The sequence below is a fragment of the Schistocerca nitens genome, chromosome 5 (assembly GCF_023898315.1).
Source record: "Schistocerca nitens isolate TAMUIC-IGC-003100 chromosome 5, iqSchNite1.1, whole genome shotgun sequence".
Classification (NCBI taxonomy): domain Eukaryota; kingdom Metazoa; phylum Arthropoda; class Insecta; order Orthoptera; family Acrididae; genus Schistocerca; species Schistocerca nitens.
This window is the reverse complement of record NC_064618.1, coordinates 128,499,112-128,517,307: the sequence shown is the minus strand read 5'-3', so window position 1 is coordinate 128,517,307 and position 18,196 is coordinate 128,499,112. Positions and strand designations below refer to the sequence as shown.

Here is an 18,196-nt window from a genome sequence, read left to right as displayed (position 1 = left end):
GTACAGGGGTCTGAAGGCTGCATCTATCTGACAAGAAGTCCTATGCCCATCGTCTTTAATCACATTGGTACATAGCAATTCAACCAATTCTGCACAGATCTGCATGAAATTCATCAGTGATGGAACTGAGATCTTTCTTTGTGACCTCTTCATACTCTTTAGTAAATATTGTATGTATAGAAACAGGCATCATTTCATTTATATCCATGTAGCATCATTCTTTGTACAGAAACATCTAAGAATGAAGTATTTCAGTTTCTCTGATAAATTATTATGAATAAAGTGTTGTTTCCTACTGATGGCTAAGAAAGTAATATCTCATAGGCCCAGAACTTTTCATTATGTTTACTGAAAATGTTAAGATGAAATACAATCTTCGAGTAACTTACAGGAACGTAGCCAGGGGGCATCGTTGACAACAATCAATATTTCGAGAAGAGTACACCCTCTCATTTTCAAGGTAAAAATACAGCAAGAAAGTGTTGCGCAAGGGAATTTAAAACCTCAGTCAGCTGAGAAAATCTCCAATAGAAGAACATTCTTGGCACTGATCATCCTATGGAGTTTAACAACATGGAGATTCTGGCATATTCCTCCAGCTGTTGGGGTAGTGTTATTAAGGAAGCAGTTGAAATTAAATTAGCAAATGACCTTGTAAATAGGTATGGAAGTTTATCTTTTAATTTAAATTCTATGTGGAATCCTGCCCTTTCCCCTGCAAAAAGTAGAGGGAAAGAGTTAGTAGTACTGCACCTGTTGGATATTAATTTTCACGTCAATAACTTCTAAAATCAGTCATCTTTGTGTGTGTGTGTGTGTGTGTGAATAATTATTCTAATCTTATTCTCACAATCCTTAAAGGAGTGATACACAGGGGCCTGTAGTATATTCCTAGAGTCACTATTGAAAACCGGTTCTTGAAACTTTGCCAACAGACTTTCTCAGGATAGTTCACATCTCTCTTCAAGAGTCTTCCAGTTCAATTCCTTTAGTATCTCTGCGGCCTTCTCCCACAGATTAAACAAACCTGTGACCATATGTGCTGCCCTTCTCTGTATGCATGCAATATCCTCTGTTAGTCCTGAACTCCGCCATAGCTGGTCCCAAGCCCGGTTGAGACAGGAGGAGGGGGAGGAGTAACACCTCATTAAAAAACCTTGGTGCACCTGGCCCAGGTGATAGAACCTCGTGAGGGCCCCTTGCCAGGTATACGGTGAAGACCTCAACGGCAGCGAAGGCGGAGAAGATGGACTTTTGTACGGCGGAGCTGGCAGAAGAGGCACCTTTTCTCTTTGGGTACAAAAAGAGCACAAGTAGTGGCTGAACACCAGACGGGCGGCTACAGACAGTGTCTGACTCATGATGAGCTGCTAACTTTAGGCTAGGCATCCTACTGCCTATGTGGAAAGTAACGGGAAACTACCACATTACATTCCCAGGCAGTACATGGTATGTCTCTCCATGTGAAAGATTCCAGAGTTAAAACTTCCCCTCATTCGGGTCTCTGGGAGGGGAACACACTGAGAGTAGACGTATTTGAGTTCAAATGGTTCAAATGGCTCTGAGCACTATGGGACTCAACTGCTGTGGTTATCAAGTAGACGTATTTAAAAGGAAGAAAGGGACAGTGAAAGGAGGAAAGATAAGGATTGGAACATGGAATGTGAGGCCACTACTGTAAGCAGGAAAGCTATAGAATGAAAAACAGGAGATGAAGAGGAACAGATTAGATGCCCTCGGTTTGTGTGAAATAAGATGGGGAGAGAATGGGGAGATAGAAAGTGGAGATTACAAGCTCTTTTACTCAGGGGAAATCCAGAGTGGTGAAAAGAAAGTAGGAATATGATAGGGCAAAAGTTGAAAAATAAGGTAATGAAGGTACAATATATTGATGGAAGACTGACGATGATACGACTGAAGGGTAGTTCAAAAGATTTGGTATTAATACAGTTATATGTGCCAAACAGTCAGCATAGAGATGAGGAAGTGGAGAATATTATGAGAAAATACAAGAACTCATCAAGAAAGAAAATAGAAATGCCAGCGTTATCATGGGGGACTGGAATGCAGTGGAGGGTGAAGGAAGAGATGAAGATGTACTAGGAAAATTTGGATTAGGAATAAAAAATGAGAGAGGTGAACAACTAATTAGTTTCTGTAAAGAAAATTCATTAGCAGCAGGTAACACATTATTTGAACACCACAAAAGGAGACGTTACACATGGATATCATATTTGAAAAGGGAAAGATATCAGTTGGACTACATCCTGAAACAAAGAAGGTTTAGGAACTGTTTGAAGAATGCTAAAGCTTATCCAGGAGCGGATATAAATTGAGACCACAACCAAGTAATGGGAGAAATGCAAGTGAAGTTGAAAAAAGTCTGGAGAGGTAAAGCAAGGGAAAGACTAAATAAAGAAAGACTCAAAGAGGTAGGAAAGGCATCAGATTTGGAGAACAGATTTATGGAAAAATGGCAAAGAGGTAGTGTTAATGACAAATGGATAACAATGAGGGAAGGACTCATGGACTCTGCCAAAGAAGTACTAGGAATTAGAAAATCCCAAAGCACCAGGAAAGAATGGATAACAGAAAACATGTTGAAAAAGATGGAAGAGCGGAGAAAGTGGAAAAGTGTAGAAACTGAAGAAGGCAAAAAGAGGTACAGGAAACTGAATAATGAATTAAGAAGAGAAACTGAAGAAGCAAGAGAAAAATTGATGAAACAGAAATGCGACGAAATAGAGAAAATGGAGAAAGAGGGAAAGTATGAAATGATGTATAGACTGGCTAGTGAGATAGTTTTTGAATGTAAAAGAAAGAGGAATAACATGGAAATAGAAAGAGCGGATGGTACTCTAGCAGAAGATCCAAGGAGGTTTTGAACAGATGGCAAGAATATATTGAATTTCTGTATAAGGGGGATGAAATGCAAAGCGAAATTAAGGTTGAAGAGGAGCAATATGTGCCGGAAGATGGAAAGGGATTTACCATCTTGGAACCAGAAGTAGAAAAGGCGCTGAAGGAGATGAAGAATAGGAAGGCATGTGGAATTGATGATTTGCCAGCAGAGCTGTTGAAGGGTCTGGGAAACATGGCAAGAAAAGAAATAGTCTACCTCTGTAATGAGATATATGACAAAGGGGAATGGCCTGAGGACTTCCTTGCAACAGTTATGATACCAACAGAGAAAAAGAGAAACACTAAAAAATGTGAAGTGCACCGAACCATCAGTCTAATTTCTCATGCACCTAAGTCTTGTTGAGAGTGTTGAATAGAAGGCTATATGGCAAGCTGGATAGAGGAATTGCAGAGGAGCAGTTCAGATTTAGAAGAGGTAAAGGCACAAGAGATACTGTCGGTCTGTTAAGAACTATAGGGGAAAACTATATGGAAAAAGGTAGATAAATCTTAGGTGTTTTTATGTAATTAGAAAAAGCTTTTGACAGAGTTCAGTGGATATTTTGAAGAGGAAAGGAGTAGATTGGAAAGAGAGACGATTGATACAGAATCTATATTTACACCAGAAAGTAAGGATAAGAATTGGAAATGAAATGTCACAAGTAGGTAGCATTGGACGAGGTGTTAGACAAGGCTGTTTCCTTTCCCCACTGTTGTTTAACATATACCTTGAAGAGATTATTGTGAAACGCTTAGATGGGAAAAGAGGAATATGTATTGGTGGAAGGAGAACAGAATGTATAAGATTTCCTGACGACAGGGTATTAGAAGCAGAAAGTGAGCGGACAGTGAATAACATGCTCAAAGATCTGAATGAAGCTTGTGTGGAATATGGGATGCAAATAAGCACAGCAAAAACAAAGAGTATGGTCATCAGTACAAGACGCAGACTGTCCAATATTAAAATAGGACACACTACGATTAGCCAAGTAAGCGCATTTAAATATATTGGAAGCACAATAACTGAAGATTTGAGATGTCACCAGAAGGTGAAAACTCGAATTGCCATAGCAAAGGAGGCATTCAACAGAAAGAGGAGACTCTTATGTGGCAAATTAGATAAAGGACTAAGGAAAAGGCTTGGCAAATATTTTGTCTGGCGTGTGGCACTATAAGGGGCAGAAACATGGACGCTGAGACGAGAGGATGAAAAAATGTTATAAGCATATGAGATGTGGATGTGGAGGAGAATGGAGAGAATAAGCTGGATGGAAAGAGTGAGTAATGAAAGAATATTGGGAAGGGTTGGTGAGAGAAGATGTCTGCTGAAAGGAAAAAGAACTGGTTGGGACATTCATTAAGAAGGGAGTGCTTGCTAGTAGATGCTTTCGAAGGATTGGTTTGTGGGAGAAGACTGAGAGGAAGAAGGAGATACAAGATGATAGATGACATAAAGGGAAGAGGAAATTATGCAGATCTCAAGAGGATGGCTGGAGACCGGACAGCCTGGGGAACTGGCATGTGAAAACCTGCCTTCTGGCAGAGCACTGATAAAGAGTCCTATCTGGTACGGGTCCCACACACTTGAGCAATATTTTAGAACTCATCACACATGAGATTTGTAAACAATCTCCTTTGTAGACTGATTGTGCTTCCCCAAAATTCTACCAATAAACTGAAGTCTACCACCTGCTTTACCCACAACAGCCTCTATGATTATTCCATTTCTTACCTTACAGTGTGTTACACCTAGATAGTTGTATAAGTTGGCTGATTATAACAGTGACTCATTGATATTATAGTCATAGGATACTATTTTTTTTTCTTTTTTTTCGCTTTGTGAGGTGCACAATTTTACATTTTTGAACATTTACAGCAAGTTACCAATCTCTGCACCACTTTGAAATCTTATCAAGATCTGACTGAATATTAATGCAAATATGACAATGACTCTCCATCCAAGATAACATGCTGCATCCTCCCTCCCAAAAAGTCCTCAATCAAGTCACAAATTTCACTTCATACTCCATATGATCGTACTTTTGACAATAAGCGTAGGTGTGGTACTGAGTCAAATGCTTTTCGGAAATGAAGAAATACAGCATCTAACTGGTTGCCTTGATCCCAAGCTTTCAGTATGTTATGTGCGAGTGCAAGTTGAGTTTCACATAATCGATGTTTTTGAAATCCATGCTGGATGGCATGGAGGACGTCATTCTGTTCAGGATACCTTCTTGAGCTCAGAATATGTTCTAAGATTCTACAACAAACTGGATATCAAGGATACTAAACAGTAATTTTGTGGATCACTTCTACTACCCTTCTTGTAAACAGATGTGACCTGTACCTTTTCCAAAGAACTGGACACGTTTTTTTGTTCAAGGGATCTATGATGGATTATATTAGTGGTGGTGGTGGGGGGGGGGGGGGCTAACTCAGCTGCAAATTCAGTATATAATCCGACAGGGATTCCATTGGGCCCTGGGGATTTGTTCAGTTTTAACGAATTCAGCTGTTTCTCAGCACCACTGACACAAAAACTTCTTTCATTCAGTTTTTCAGTGGTACGAGAATTAAATTAGGGGAGTTCTCCTGGGTTTTCTTTTGCAAAGGAACATTTGAAAATGAGGTTAAGTATTTCAGTTTTTGTCTTGCTACCCTCAATTTTAGTTCCTGTCTCATTTACAGACTGGACACTAACTTTGGTGCCACTAAAAGCGTTTACATATTGTTGTAACTGCGACTGGGACGGTCGCGGCGTTGAAATGGTGGAAAGCGCAGCGGGACCCGTGGAAAGGCTCGCGAACAACAGCACAACGGGAGAGGATGGACACGACCAAGGAAGGACAGAACGAACAACAACAAGATCGAACAATGGAGTCACAAGGAAACGTAACAAACACGTCCACTCGTACACAGAACAAGAAAGAAAGTAAGCTGCCTAATGCGAGGCGATGTGCCCACAGACGTATGCGATATTAGACTGGCTGGCTGAGAGAGAGGCAGGCACTTAAGTACTCTATCGGGTGCGCCGCTATTGGCCGCTGGAACCACGTGTTCCACTGTGGTGCCCTCACACTAAAAGCAGGCCAGGAGGCACGCGCCGCCACAGCTTACGGTGCGAAGGTGCAGAGATCTCTAGGAGTCTTTGACGTCCATGACGTATGGCACAGATTCAATTCCCGCAGCGCGCGGTACCAGATCCCTCCCCCATGAAACTCGCGTATAGGGGCAGAAATGCCGCGGACGGTGCCGAGGTGGGCGGCAATGGGAAGAGGAACTGGGCACATCAACTGTAATTGGTGCGGAGGAAGGGACACCCGAGGTATCCATGATAGCCGATCCAGAGTCCAGGGCGGGGGAGGGAGCCAACGATCCATCCAGAGGCGGAGAGGGCCAGCGTCAGGCCCGCAGGGAGACGGCAACCGGGGGCAGGGACGGTGACTCCAGGACCACGACCGTACCTGAAGGAGATAGGGAAAGAGGCGGCAGCGAGAGTCCCATGGCAGCATGAGGGCGGAGCTGATTATGATGGCGGCACTCCAACCCTTTCGACTTCTGCAGCGACGTCACACACCGCCCATGGGCCTCGACGACCGTGGCGGGTGTCGCCCATACTCACGGGCCCACACGGCCATGCCAGGGGCATACTGCTGCGAGGGCCGGGAGTGGGGGCGGGAGGAGGATGGCATCAGCAAATGGAGCAGGGTCCGTGGCTGTCGCTCATGAAGGAGCTCTGCCAGACTGCATCCATCAATTGGCGTAGTGCGATAAGTGCTCAAAAACAGGGTGAGGGCCGACATGGTTGGAGATGTGTCGACCACCTTAGTCAACTGGTGTTTAAAAGTGCGGACAAGCCTCTCTGCTGTGCCATTGGACGAAGGGTGGAAAGGGGGGCTGCGGATATGTTTGATACCGTTGGCCTGACAGAAGTAGTGGAAGGAGGACACCATGAATTGTGGACCATTATTGGAGACCAACGTGTGTGGCAGGCCCTCAATGGCGAGAACCTGGGCCAGGGCCGTGAGTGTAGCCTCCGCAGTGGTGGATGCCATGCGGACAACATATGGGTATTTGGAGTAGGCATCAACGATGAGTAACCACATGGATCCCAAAAACAGGCCCGCAAAATCGATATGGATGCGATCCTAGGGCCATCGAGGCACAAGCCAGGGTGCAAACGACTGAGGGGGGCTTGCCTGGTGACGCGCACAGACATTGCACCCACGGACAAGGCACTCAATATTGCCATCGATGCTGGGCCAATACACATGCTGGCGAGTCAAAACTTTCATACGGGACATAACCCAGTGCCTTCAGTGTAACAAACTGAGCACCCGAAGCCGCAATTCCGGAGGGACGACCACCTGGTGGGCATCTGACTCCGTGGCCAACAGAAGGACATCATCGACCACGGAGAGCCTGTGGGACAGGTGGCGCCAGGGTCTGAAATCGGACTGCATCCAACGAGTAACATAGGACGGCCACCTGTGGACCACGTAGTTGAGAACCTGCCGCAAGACAGGGTCATGGCGGGTAGCCGCAGCAATGTGAGCAGCCATACGAGGCAGACCGTCCAACGCATCCCGGCGGGCAGAATCAATGTGAAAGCAGAGGACCTCCTGTTGGTCAAAGGCAGGATCGGGGCCTTCTGGGAGGCGTGACAAAGCGTCCGCATTAGCATGGTGGTCGGTGGGCTTATACCGGATGGTGTAAGCGCAATTACATAAAAACAATGCCCAGCACTGGAGACATTGAGCCGTCGGCCGCTCTGGAAGGTGAGAGTGGGGTCCCAAAAGTGTAACCAAGGGTTTATGGTCTGTCAGGAGGGTGAACTTTACCCCATAGAGATAGGTGTGAAATTTTTGGACGGCGAACACGATCGTCAGGGCCTCCTTTTCAATCTGGGAGTAGTTCCGTCAACGTCTTAGAGCAGAGGTTCCCAAACTGGTGGGCGCGCCCCCCTGGGGGGGTGTGATGATGTTGCAAGGGAGGCGCGGGTGGAGGAATGATTCCATGAGACCTTCTTGTCTTGAAAGAGAAGCCAAAGGAATTTTTTGCTGCAAAATGTGATAGTTTGAAACGGATGAAGTTGGACACTGCTGGATCCTTCGCTCAGACATCAGAAAAAGTACTGGAAGCCTCGTATGAGTTATCGCTGCTTATTTCAAGGACCAAGAAAAGTCATTATCGGAGAGACACTAGTCAAACCCTGTTGGTTGAAAGCTGCTGATATTGTTCTTGGGTCAGAAAGTAAACAAAAATTTTCACAAATACCGCTTTCTGACAATAATGTGTAATGTCGGATTGATGATATGGCCGAAGACATACAAAATCAATTACTTACGGCCGTCAAACAATCGCAGTTTTTCGCAATACATTTAGACGAGATAACCGACGTGAATTGTTGCCAACTGCTAGCTTTCGTTCGCTATATAGAAAATGAAGCAGTTAAAGAAGAGTTGCTGTTTTCTACAGAGTTAAAGTCAACTTCAAAAGCATTTCATATAATGGCAGTCGTCTCTGAATTCTTCTGTAAAACTGAGTTATCATGGCAGAAACTGATAGGCGTATACACAGACGGCGTCCCATCAATGCTTGGATGTCGCTCAGGATTCGTGCAGATGGTCAGAGAGGAAAAAAAAAGTGTGTTACTGCTATCCACTGTGTAATACACCGTCAAGCATTGGCATTCCAAAGGAACTCAATGATGTATTGAAATTGTGCATCAAAATCGTGAATCATACTAAAAAGAGTGCGTTAAATTCCAGGTTATTTACGGCTCTTTGTGAAGACTTGGGAGCAGAGTATAAAACACTTTTATTTCATACAGAAGTACGCTGGCTCTCAAAAGGAAATATGCTAGGAAGATTATTTGAACTTCGAGATGAAGTGATGCAGTTTTTGGAAAATAACCAACAAACTGAATTGTATGTGGAATTTAGAAAGCCCGGTATTCATGTTGCATTGGCTTATCTGTCAGATATTTTTGGATCTTTAAACACATTGAATTTGAAATTACAAGGTGGAGAGTCAAACATAATTTTTCATCGGGATGCCACCAAAGCGTTTACTGATAAGTTGCAACTATGGAAACGTAAAATTTTAGCCTGCAATTATTCCTACTTTCCGAGATTGTTTGGAATCCTGAAAGACGCCTGATTTCACAACGATTTTAAGGATACTGATACTAAGAGTAAAATATCGAACCATTTGCAGCACCTCATTGATGAATTCGAACGATACTTCCCTAACAGCTGTGATGATAAAATTTATTATAGGTTAGCGGCGGATCCATTTCACGTTGACGTGGATGTGTTGCCAGACAAGACTACAAGAGGAAGTCTTAGAATTAAAAAATGATTCTGCAGCGAAGTATAACTTTGAGAAGATGGATAAGCCTTTATTTTGGGTGAAATATCTCACGGTGTATCCCAGCACAGCAGAACAAGCACTGAAACTGTATTTACCATTTTCGAGCACTTATTTGTGCGAAAGAGCATTTTGAGCGGTAGTGGCGACAAAAAAATAAGCTTAGAAGCAAACTCAGCATTGCCAATGATTTACGTTGCGCAGTTTCTACTATATAGCCAAGAATTCAAAATCTTGTAAAAAATATGCAAGCTCATCCTTCACATTGATTTATTTGTTTGTTTCTTGCCATATGTGTGTGGAAATAATATTTTTGTAATAAATACGTCACATTATAAGAGAACTTGTTATTTTTCTCCTAACTATCCTTATATGTAGGTAATACTGTAAAATTATAAAAAACTATTTCGAAGAAACAATATAAAATAAACATAGTGAATCTGACTTAAATATAAATACTGCGTGTGATCCTTATGGATTCTGATGTTACGTGTGGTATGTTATTTTAACTAATAATAGTATTTCTTCTGGATGAAGACAGCGAAAGCTTATCTTAGATATGGCAAGCGAAGAGTAGTCCCAAAATCGTATACTGGTGAAGAAATGGTGTGCAGCAAGGGAATGTAATCAAGGTAAGGAAGTTATAAGTTATTTTACTCATATTTTTTAAAGTTCTGTGTAGTCTGCAAAATTATTTCGTAAAACTTATTTTTTATTTTTTGTCTGGTTCTGAGAACTGGGCATTTGTCGCTGTTCGGTAACTGTCATCATTGACATAAATGCCAACCTATGCGCAATGACAATGGGGAGCGCTATAGGCGTACAAATCAGTGATGTTTGTTAACACCGTGACTATTTTTGATAATGAGTGAAAGTAATAAGCTATACTCAACTTAAAATAATGGCCCGCATCCACTAATCTGCAAAGGTTGCAAATATTTTTCCTTGTTTACCAAGGACTTTCTTTACTTTAGGAGTGGCTTACAATCACTCGACTAGACTGATGATGTAATAACTGTGACTCGATACATTAACAGCCCACCATGTTACATGATGTCAGAACCACAAATTTTTAAAGTTTCTTGATAATTAATAAAAATCTCTATTTTTTTAGGGGGGGGGGGCAAAGGAAGTTTTCTTTTCAGCAAAAGGGTGGGGGGGGGGGGGCGTGACAAACAAAAGTTTGGGAACCTCTGTCTTAGAGGCATAAGCGATGGGCTGTTCGGAGCCATCGGCATCCCAGTGCGTGAGGACAGCCCCAATGCCGTATGCCGATGCATCAACTGCCACAACGAAGGGACAGTCCGGAGAGACGGGAGTAAGGCAAGGGGCGGACTTCAGCATTACCTTTAAACGGAGTAAAGCCTGGTCACAGGCAGGAGTCCAAACAAAAGGTATCCCTTTGCGACGCAAGTGATTGAGGGGTTGAGCAACAGAGGCAGCCTAAGTCAAGAACTTTAAGTAATAAGTAACCTTGCCCAAAAACACCTGCAGTTCAGATAAGTCCTAGGGACGAGGAAGGGCCTCAATGGCCGCGACATTACAACCCGAAGGGCAAATGCCATCTTTGCTAAGCCAGTGGCCTAAGTATTTCACTTCCTGTTGAAAAAAACAATACTTGTCCAGCCGACAGCGTAGACCAGCAGACTACAGAGCGTGAAATAAGGCACTAAGGTTTTGCAAATGTTCCTGGCCGGAATGCACGGTGACCAAGATGTCATCCAGATAATTCACACAGGCAGGGTTAGGCTGGGTAAGCTGCTCCAGGAATTGCTGGAAAATGGCCGGCAACGAAGATACACAAAAGGGAAGGTGCTTGTATTTATACAATTCAAAAGGCGTGTTGATAACCATGATGTTCTGAGATTCGGCATCCAAGGGCAACTGGTAGTATGCCTCAGCCAGGTCGATCTTGGAAAAATACTCTCCCCCGGCAAGCTTGGCAAGAAGGTCTTCCTGTCAAGGAATGGGGTAAGTGACAACGAGGGACTGAGCATTGACTGTAGCGCCAAAATCCCCACACAGACGAAGGGACCCATTGGGTTTCTGTATGACCACCAGTGGTGTCGCCCATGCACTGTAAGTTACAAGCTCCAGCACGCCAGTGGCCTGGAGCCAATTAAGTCCCTGCTTGACCGCAGGTCTTAAGGCCACCAGAAGGAGCCGAGCCCAGAAAAAGCAAGGCTGTGCATCCGGCCGTAGGGTGCTGTGCGCCTGAAAGCCGGAAGCACATTCGAGATCCGGTGCAAACAACGACGCAAAAGCGGAGAACACATCGTCCAAGTCCTGAAAGGGAACAGCCGTGGAAACGACCTTAACTTCGTCAGAAATTGAAAAGCCAAACAGTTGAAATGCATCCAGGCCAAAAATATTCGAAGCCGATGGATGGTCAATGACAAAGAGGGTAAGGAGCCGGGGAACACGCTTGTACGTTGCCTGGACGATGAACTGCCCACGAAGGGGAATGGAACCATCTCCATAGGCGACCAAACAGTGAGAGGGAGGCAATAACGCAGGAGAGCCCAGCTGGGCATATCGCCATATTAATCAGGGAGACGGTGGCCCCAATGCCGACCTGAAAACTGACATCCTCTGTGAAAATGCAGAGTGCGAGGAAAAGCTTCCACACTGATGGGTCATCCTGTGGGACGACCGATTGCAGAGCATGGACGGTATCTTGAGGCCCAGGTGGGGCAGGACTGGAGCGAGTCGAGCGACTACGACAAACCAATCGGATGTGGCCCTCCTTGTTACACAGCGTGCACGTTTTCCAGAGTGGGAACAAGCAGCCTGCGAATGGGCAGTAAAGCACAATGGGCAAGATGCAAATGGGCCATGCGGCCGGTGACAAGGAGCGACCGAAGGTGCTGATGCTGTAGAGACGTCGGACAACGAGGAGACCCGACAGTGCTGGCCTCTGTCGGCCGGACCACGTCAATGTCACAAGGGCGGAACCTGCCATGACGCTGAGATTGCTGCCACCTGCGGTTGTGCCATAAGACACTCGTTAGCCACTTGAGCAATTTCAAAAGAGTGGGCAATGCAGAGAACCTCTTCCAAGGCGGGGTTGTCGAGTTTTAACGCCGCAGTACGGACCTCAGGATCAGGAGCCAGCTGAACCACCACATCCCAGATCAGGGAGTCCGCATATGAAACCTGACAAAGGTGATTGGTGCACGTAAAATCTCATCGATGGCTGAGACCCTTCAAGTCCGTGACCCAGGAACGATACGACTGACCAGGCTGTTTATGGTACTGGTGGAACTCCAGCCGAGAGGCGCCCACATCGTAGCGTTGGGAATAATAGTTTGTCAGCAAAAGGCAGATCTCCTGGAAAGAGAGAGCCACAGGATCGGGCAATGGTGCCAACTTGCGGAGAAGAAGGAACGTGTCCAGAGAGGCCCAAGACAAAAACAACGACCGCTGCAAGGAGTTGTCCATGACTTGAAAAGCCGTAAAATGTCGTTTCAGCCGATGTAAGTAGGTTTCCCAGTCCTCTTTAGCGTCATTAAAGGGTGGAAACGAGGGAGGACGTGGGAAAGCATCAGACACTAGAGGACTCTGAAGCTGTTGTGGTAACGTGTCCCAGGCATCGACTTTGTCCATTAGCAACTGCAGCGACTTTTGTAAGATGTCTGACTGGAGCTGTTGCTGCTGCTGCATGAGCTGCTGCTGTTGCTCCAGCAGACAGACCAACTTCGCCTCCATACCAAAAACGACCACCGTTTACCTCGTCGCCAAAATGTTGTAACTGCGACCACAACGGTCGTGGGGTTGAAATGACAGAAAGCACGGCGGGACCCACGGAGAGGCCCGCAAACAACAACACAACAGGAGAGGACGGACACGATCAACAAAGGACAGAACAAACAACAACAAGCTCGAACAACAGAGCCAGAAGGAAACCTAACAAACACGTCCACTCGTACACAGAACAAGAAAGTAAGTAAGCTGTCTAACACGAGACAATGTGTCCACAGACGTACGCGATATTAGACTGGCTGGCTGAGAGAGAGGCAGGCGCTTAATTACTCTATCGGGGCCGCTGCTATTGGCCACTGGAACCGTGTGTTCCACTGTGGCGTCCTCAGACTAAAAGCGGGCCAGGAGGCGCAAGCCGCCACAGCTTATGGCGCGATGGTTCAGAGACCTCTAGGGGTTTTCGACGTCCATGACGTCTGGCGCGGATTCAAATTCCGCGGCGTGCGGTACCAGACATATGACCAGAATTTTCTTGGGTTCCGTGGAAGATCATTTGACAATACTTTGCTAGGAAAGTCATTGAAGGTATCACACACTGCCATCTTGACAGCACAAATGTTTCACACAGCATCTCTCTATTTATGGCCCTACGCTTTGTTTGACATATATTATGCAGTAATCTCTGTTTCTTTAGAAGTTTCTGTACAGTGACTGTATGCCATACAGCTTCCCTCCCATTATGAACTGTTCTACTGGGTACACATTGTGTGGTCAACTATTCTTTTGAACTTGAGCCATTCCTCTACATGCTCCTGTTCTGTGCTGAATGTTTCGAGTTCCTCAGTGAGATATGACACTACTGATTTTTTTATCTACTTTACTGAATATATAGTTATAATAGAGGGAAACATTCCACATAGGAAAAATATATCTAAAAACAAAGATGATGTGACTTACCAAATGAAAGTGCTGGCAGGTCGACAGACACACAAACAAACACAAACATACACACAACAGGAAAGAGGGAAGGAGAGGGAAAGACGAAAGGATGTGGGTTTTAATGGAGAGGCTAAGGAGTCATTCCAATCCCGGGAGCGGAAAGACCTTAGGGGGAAAAAAGGACGGGTATACACTCGCACACACAGACATATCCATCCACACATATACAGACGATCCAATATATTTCCATCACGAGTGGGGTTCCTAATGTATGTTCTAGATAATTTTCAGAGAAGGCATTTAGTGAAGTTTCACAGGTTGTCTTATCATACCAACCCCCCCCCCCCCCCCCAAAACACACACACACACACACACACACACACACACACACAAAACTTAATTTTACCAATTAATTGTTGGGTGATTAAAGACAACCAATGATTACAGTAGGATAGGGGAACATACATACAAGTGAACTGAGGTTTTCTCTGAAGTTTTAGGTTACATCAGGAGATGGGTCTGGTGGGCAATAGAAGTATCCAATTATAATTTTATGCCCACCTCTGATACCGAGTCTTGCCCAAACAGTCTCACATGCAGCTTCAATTTCTATCTTAGTGGATTTGAGTTTATTGTCTACTGTGGCAACTACACCACCCCCATTTGCCTATCCTTTCAATACACACTTAAATCCCCCCCACACAAAAAAAATGTCACTGCTGTAAATTTCCGGTTTCAACCAGCTTTCTGTACCTACCATTAGGTCCACTTCCCTGCCTTTCATGAGTGCTTCAAACTCTGTTGCGAATGCTTCGGCAGTTTACCATTAGGATTTTAATACTCTCACCTTTAATATGTTGAAATTTATTTTTCTCTAGGTGTATCCTTGTGATATAGGACATTGGAAAAAAAGATTTTTCAGGTTATTATCTCTGCAATATCACTTTATGAAAAGTGAAGTGTGCAATGTGTACAAAATTTTAAAAAGCAACCTGTAACCACTGACTGGTGGTATGTAATTATGCAAGTATGCAGCTGTTGAATCATTATACAGCTTACAGTTTCATTTAATATTTCTGGACTTGATGTCCAACTACATTCTGTAATATTCCAGTGTATTTGATGCTTTGAAAATCCAATTAACCCTTTTGCTGCTAGAGATAAGCTCTTTACATTCCACGCTGAATCTGTACTGCTCGCCAAATGCTGGTGCCTGTGCTGGGAAATGGCGTTTTGGCTGATACGAAATACTTCTCATCTGGTTTTCTGAAAACTATTACGCGAAAAAAAATTTATTTTTGCACATCTTACAGTCTGGTACATTCAATCAATGAATGAATAACTGAATTTCTTTTCGTTATCCATCATACTAAGTGCACTGCATTGAATTAAGTCAAACATTGCATGAAATTTTAAAGAGTTTGCAGAGATAAAAATGTATTGCATATGGCTGATTTTAGCTCATACATTGCAATGGATGAATGTAGATAAGATATTGAAATTTTATTTAAAATTGTGAGCAGAAGGATATCTCATTTCTTTCTCGAGTTATTGGGTTTTATATCCAAAGAACGGTTGCATGTGACGAGCCCATTCATACGTCCTTGCACATCGCGAACCATGGGTCAAAACAATCATTATATCTCATAAACATTTCAAGATATCAAAACGAGGTTTTCTGTAAATGATAGCACACAATGAGGCATATGTGTTTTAAGATAAATGCTCAAAACTTTTGTATTCATCGGGATATGGAAGTAATTCGTTCACAGCAGTGAGAGGTTGGCAGCTCAGGATGCCTTTACATGACCATAGCATTGTAGGAAAATCCAAGTGGCACATGTATACACGTCCGCAACTCCCCGGGGAACAGCGTAGGAGGACATGTATACACGCCCATGGCAGTCAAAAGGTTAACCTTGGACAGGCAACGTTGTTCAATTTTATCTTCTCTTAGAACACAAACACTGTCAATAACGAGTGTTGGATACTGCAAAAACTATTTCTATGATTTTTATTTCTACTGAGTGCTTTATGTTTCAAACATGTGTGACCAGCTTCTTTCCGTCCTTTCTTCCCCTGTAACTAGCCACAAATTTAATTCCTCGTAAGATAAGAGTTTAGGGAAATGCTATGCTGCAAAATAATGAAGCACTATTATTAACTATGTTTATTTTTCTGAACTCCTTAATATTTCTTTTCTTGTACAAAAAGTCTTATTTCTACTTACCAGGAAGCTGAAGATGAATAGACTGATCAAACATGAAAAATATGCTAGTTTGGGGGCTACAAAATTTTTCATCAAGCGAAAGAGATGAATGGGTTGGAAACAATTGAACTCTAGTGAGTGAGTGACAATTTAACAAGATGTGGATGTAGGACAACACAGTAAGACTTGGTGAAAGGGAACTCAATAATGATATGCCTTGAAAGTGTGAGATCTTTATCTTTTTCTGAAGTTTCATTTTGGACCTTCTCTGCTTTTTTCATACATTTCATATGTATTTCATTATGTCTAAAGTTTATAAATTTAAGGAGCTATTCCAAATGGTTTATCAGTATTTCACACTAGTTGCATACCTTTGCAGGCAAAAATCATATTCAGCTCCGATAGGCTTCTCATCTAACTTTTACTCTCAATCACTTCAGTTGGTTTTGGTTTATAAATAGCAAAATGATCTCACATCTCTTCCAAATTGCTATACTGATTTAACACATGTCACACACATCATTTCATACCCATACCCTAGTTTTACATTAATTTCAACTGTTAGATTATACAGATTCTTGAAATAAATGTTTAAATTAAAGCAAAAAACTATGTAAAAATATACGTTCAATATATGATACGCCGTATTTCACTGTTAATGGCAATATTATAAAAAGGACTGACTGCTTCTCACCATGTAGTGGAGATGTTCAGTCACATACAGGTACAACAAAAAGACTCCTAAACAAGTAAGCTTTCAACCAAAGGGCTTCCTTCTGAAGTAGAAACCACAAACACAGAAGATGACGTTTTGGCTGAAAGATTACTTTTTTAGCAGACTTTTTGTTGTGACTGTCTGCGATTCAACATCTTCACAATATGGTGAGTAGCAATCTATCCTTGTTATGACACTTCATTATTCCATCCTGGATTTTCCACTGTTTCATATTTCAATGATACTGTCATTAATCCATCCTGGATTTTCCACTGTTTGATATTTCAATGTTAAGTTGATAGAATAAACAATTTAACAAAGCAAAAAAATTTTCAAATCAAATTGTGCGTCAACTTACCTGCATTACGTGGAATACTAGGAAATTCTATACTTAATAACTTGGGTGGCTCAGGCAACTGCTTCTGCTTCAAAGACATCAAACCCTGTAATAAGACAAGAAATAAGTTAGTAAACACCAGAAAAACTAATAGGTTCTAGGTTGCACAGTTCATCTTCTTAAAGGTAAATGTAAACACGGTACTTCCTAAAGGTAAATGTAAACATGGAACAAAACTGTACAACAAACATTTAGTTACTGATGCAGAATTACCATAAAAAGGGAAGAGCACAGCAGCAAATAATGAAACAAACAGGCAATATTACAAGAAACATAACATGCAAATACATTAACTGCAAGCAGAAATTTCCACATAACATTGTTAAATGGTCCAAATACAAGAATGCAGTGATAAAAGAAATTTTAAAATGAAGAGAAAAAAAGAGTAACAGAACCTCATCTTCAAACAATCAATGTCTCAAACACACAAAAAGTGCTATGAAAGTCAAGATTTATAATTTGTTACATCTGACACCGGGGAAAAACTGAATCTGAAAGCTGTAACCATATTTCAAATAAAACTCTTGCAAAGTGTACAGAAAGTCCCAATATCAAATGATTATACTACACACCTGAAAACAAAACAAACACACACACACACACACACACACACACACACACACACACACACACTAGCCTTTTCCCTGCGGAATTGTTCCATATGTATACTGCACACATCTACTCTGTCCTCTCCCTGTCCATCCCCTACTCCCCCTTGCTGTCACCATCCCCAACTCCCCCCTTCTGACTATCCCTCCCCCCCCCCCACTTCAACCCATCCCACCCTCTCTCTCCATCCCTCCCTCCCTCCCCATTTTCTTCTACTCCTCCCTCACTCCCCTGATCATCACTTCATTTTCTTCCCCGTGATGTGTAGGCTGCCGTGCAAAGCAAGTTGATAAGGCAGACTAATACTTTCCCCACACAATAAACTGTTGTGAAGGGCAGACTACCTGTCAGG

At 43.0% G+C, this 18,196-nt stretch overlaps 1 protein-coding gene across 4 annotated transcripts in view; it reads right to left on the bottom strand.

Annotated features, from left to right (window-relative positions):
* LOC126259967 (serine/arginine repetitive matrix protein 2-like) overlaps positions 1–18,196 on the bottom strand; it is a 400,597-nt gene that overhangs the window by 243,120 nt on the left and 139,281 nt on the right. For all 4 annotated transcript variants that reach the window (XR_007546580.1, XR_007546579.1, XM_049957081.1 and 1 more), the window contains exon 4: positions 17,197–17,281. Coding sequence is in view for 2 of the 4 variants with exons in the window: in XM_049957081.1 (XP_049813038.1) it covers positions 17,197–17,281 (85 nt within the window). In the remaining 2 variants the exon portion in view is untranslated. The remainder of the gene's footprint in view (positions 1–17,196; positions 17,282–18,196) is intronic.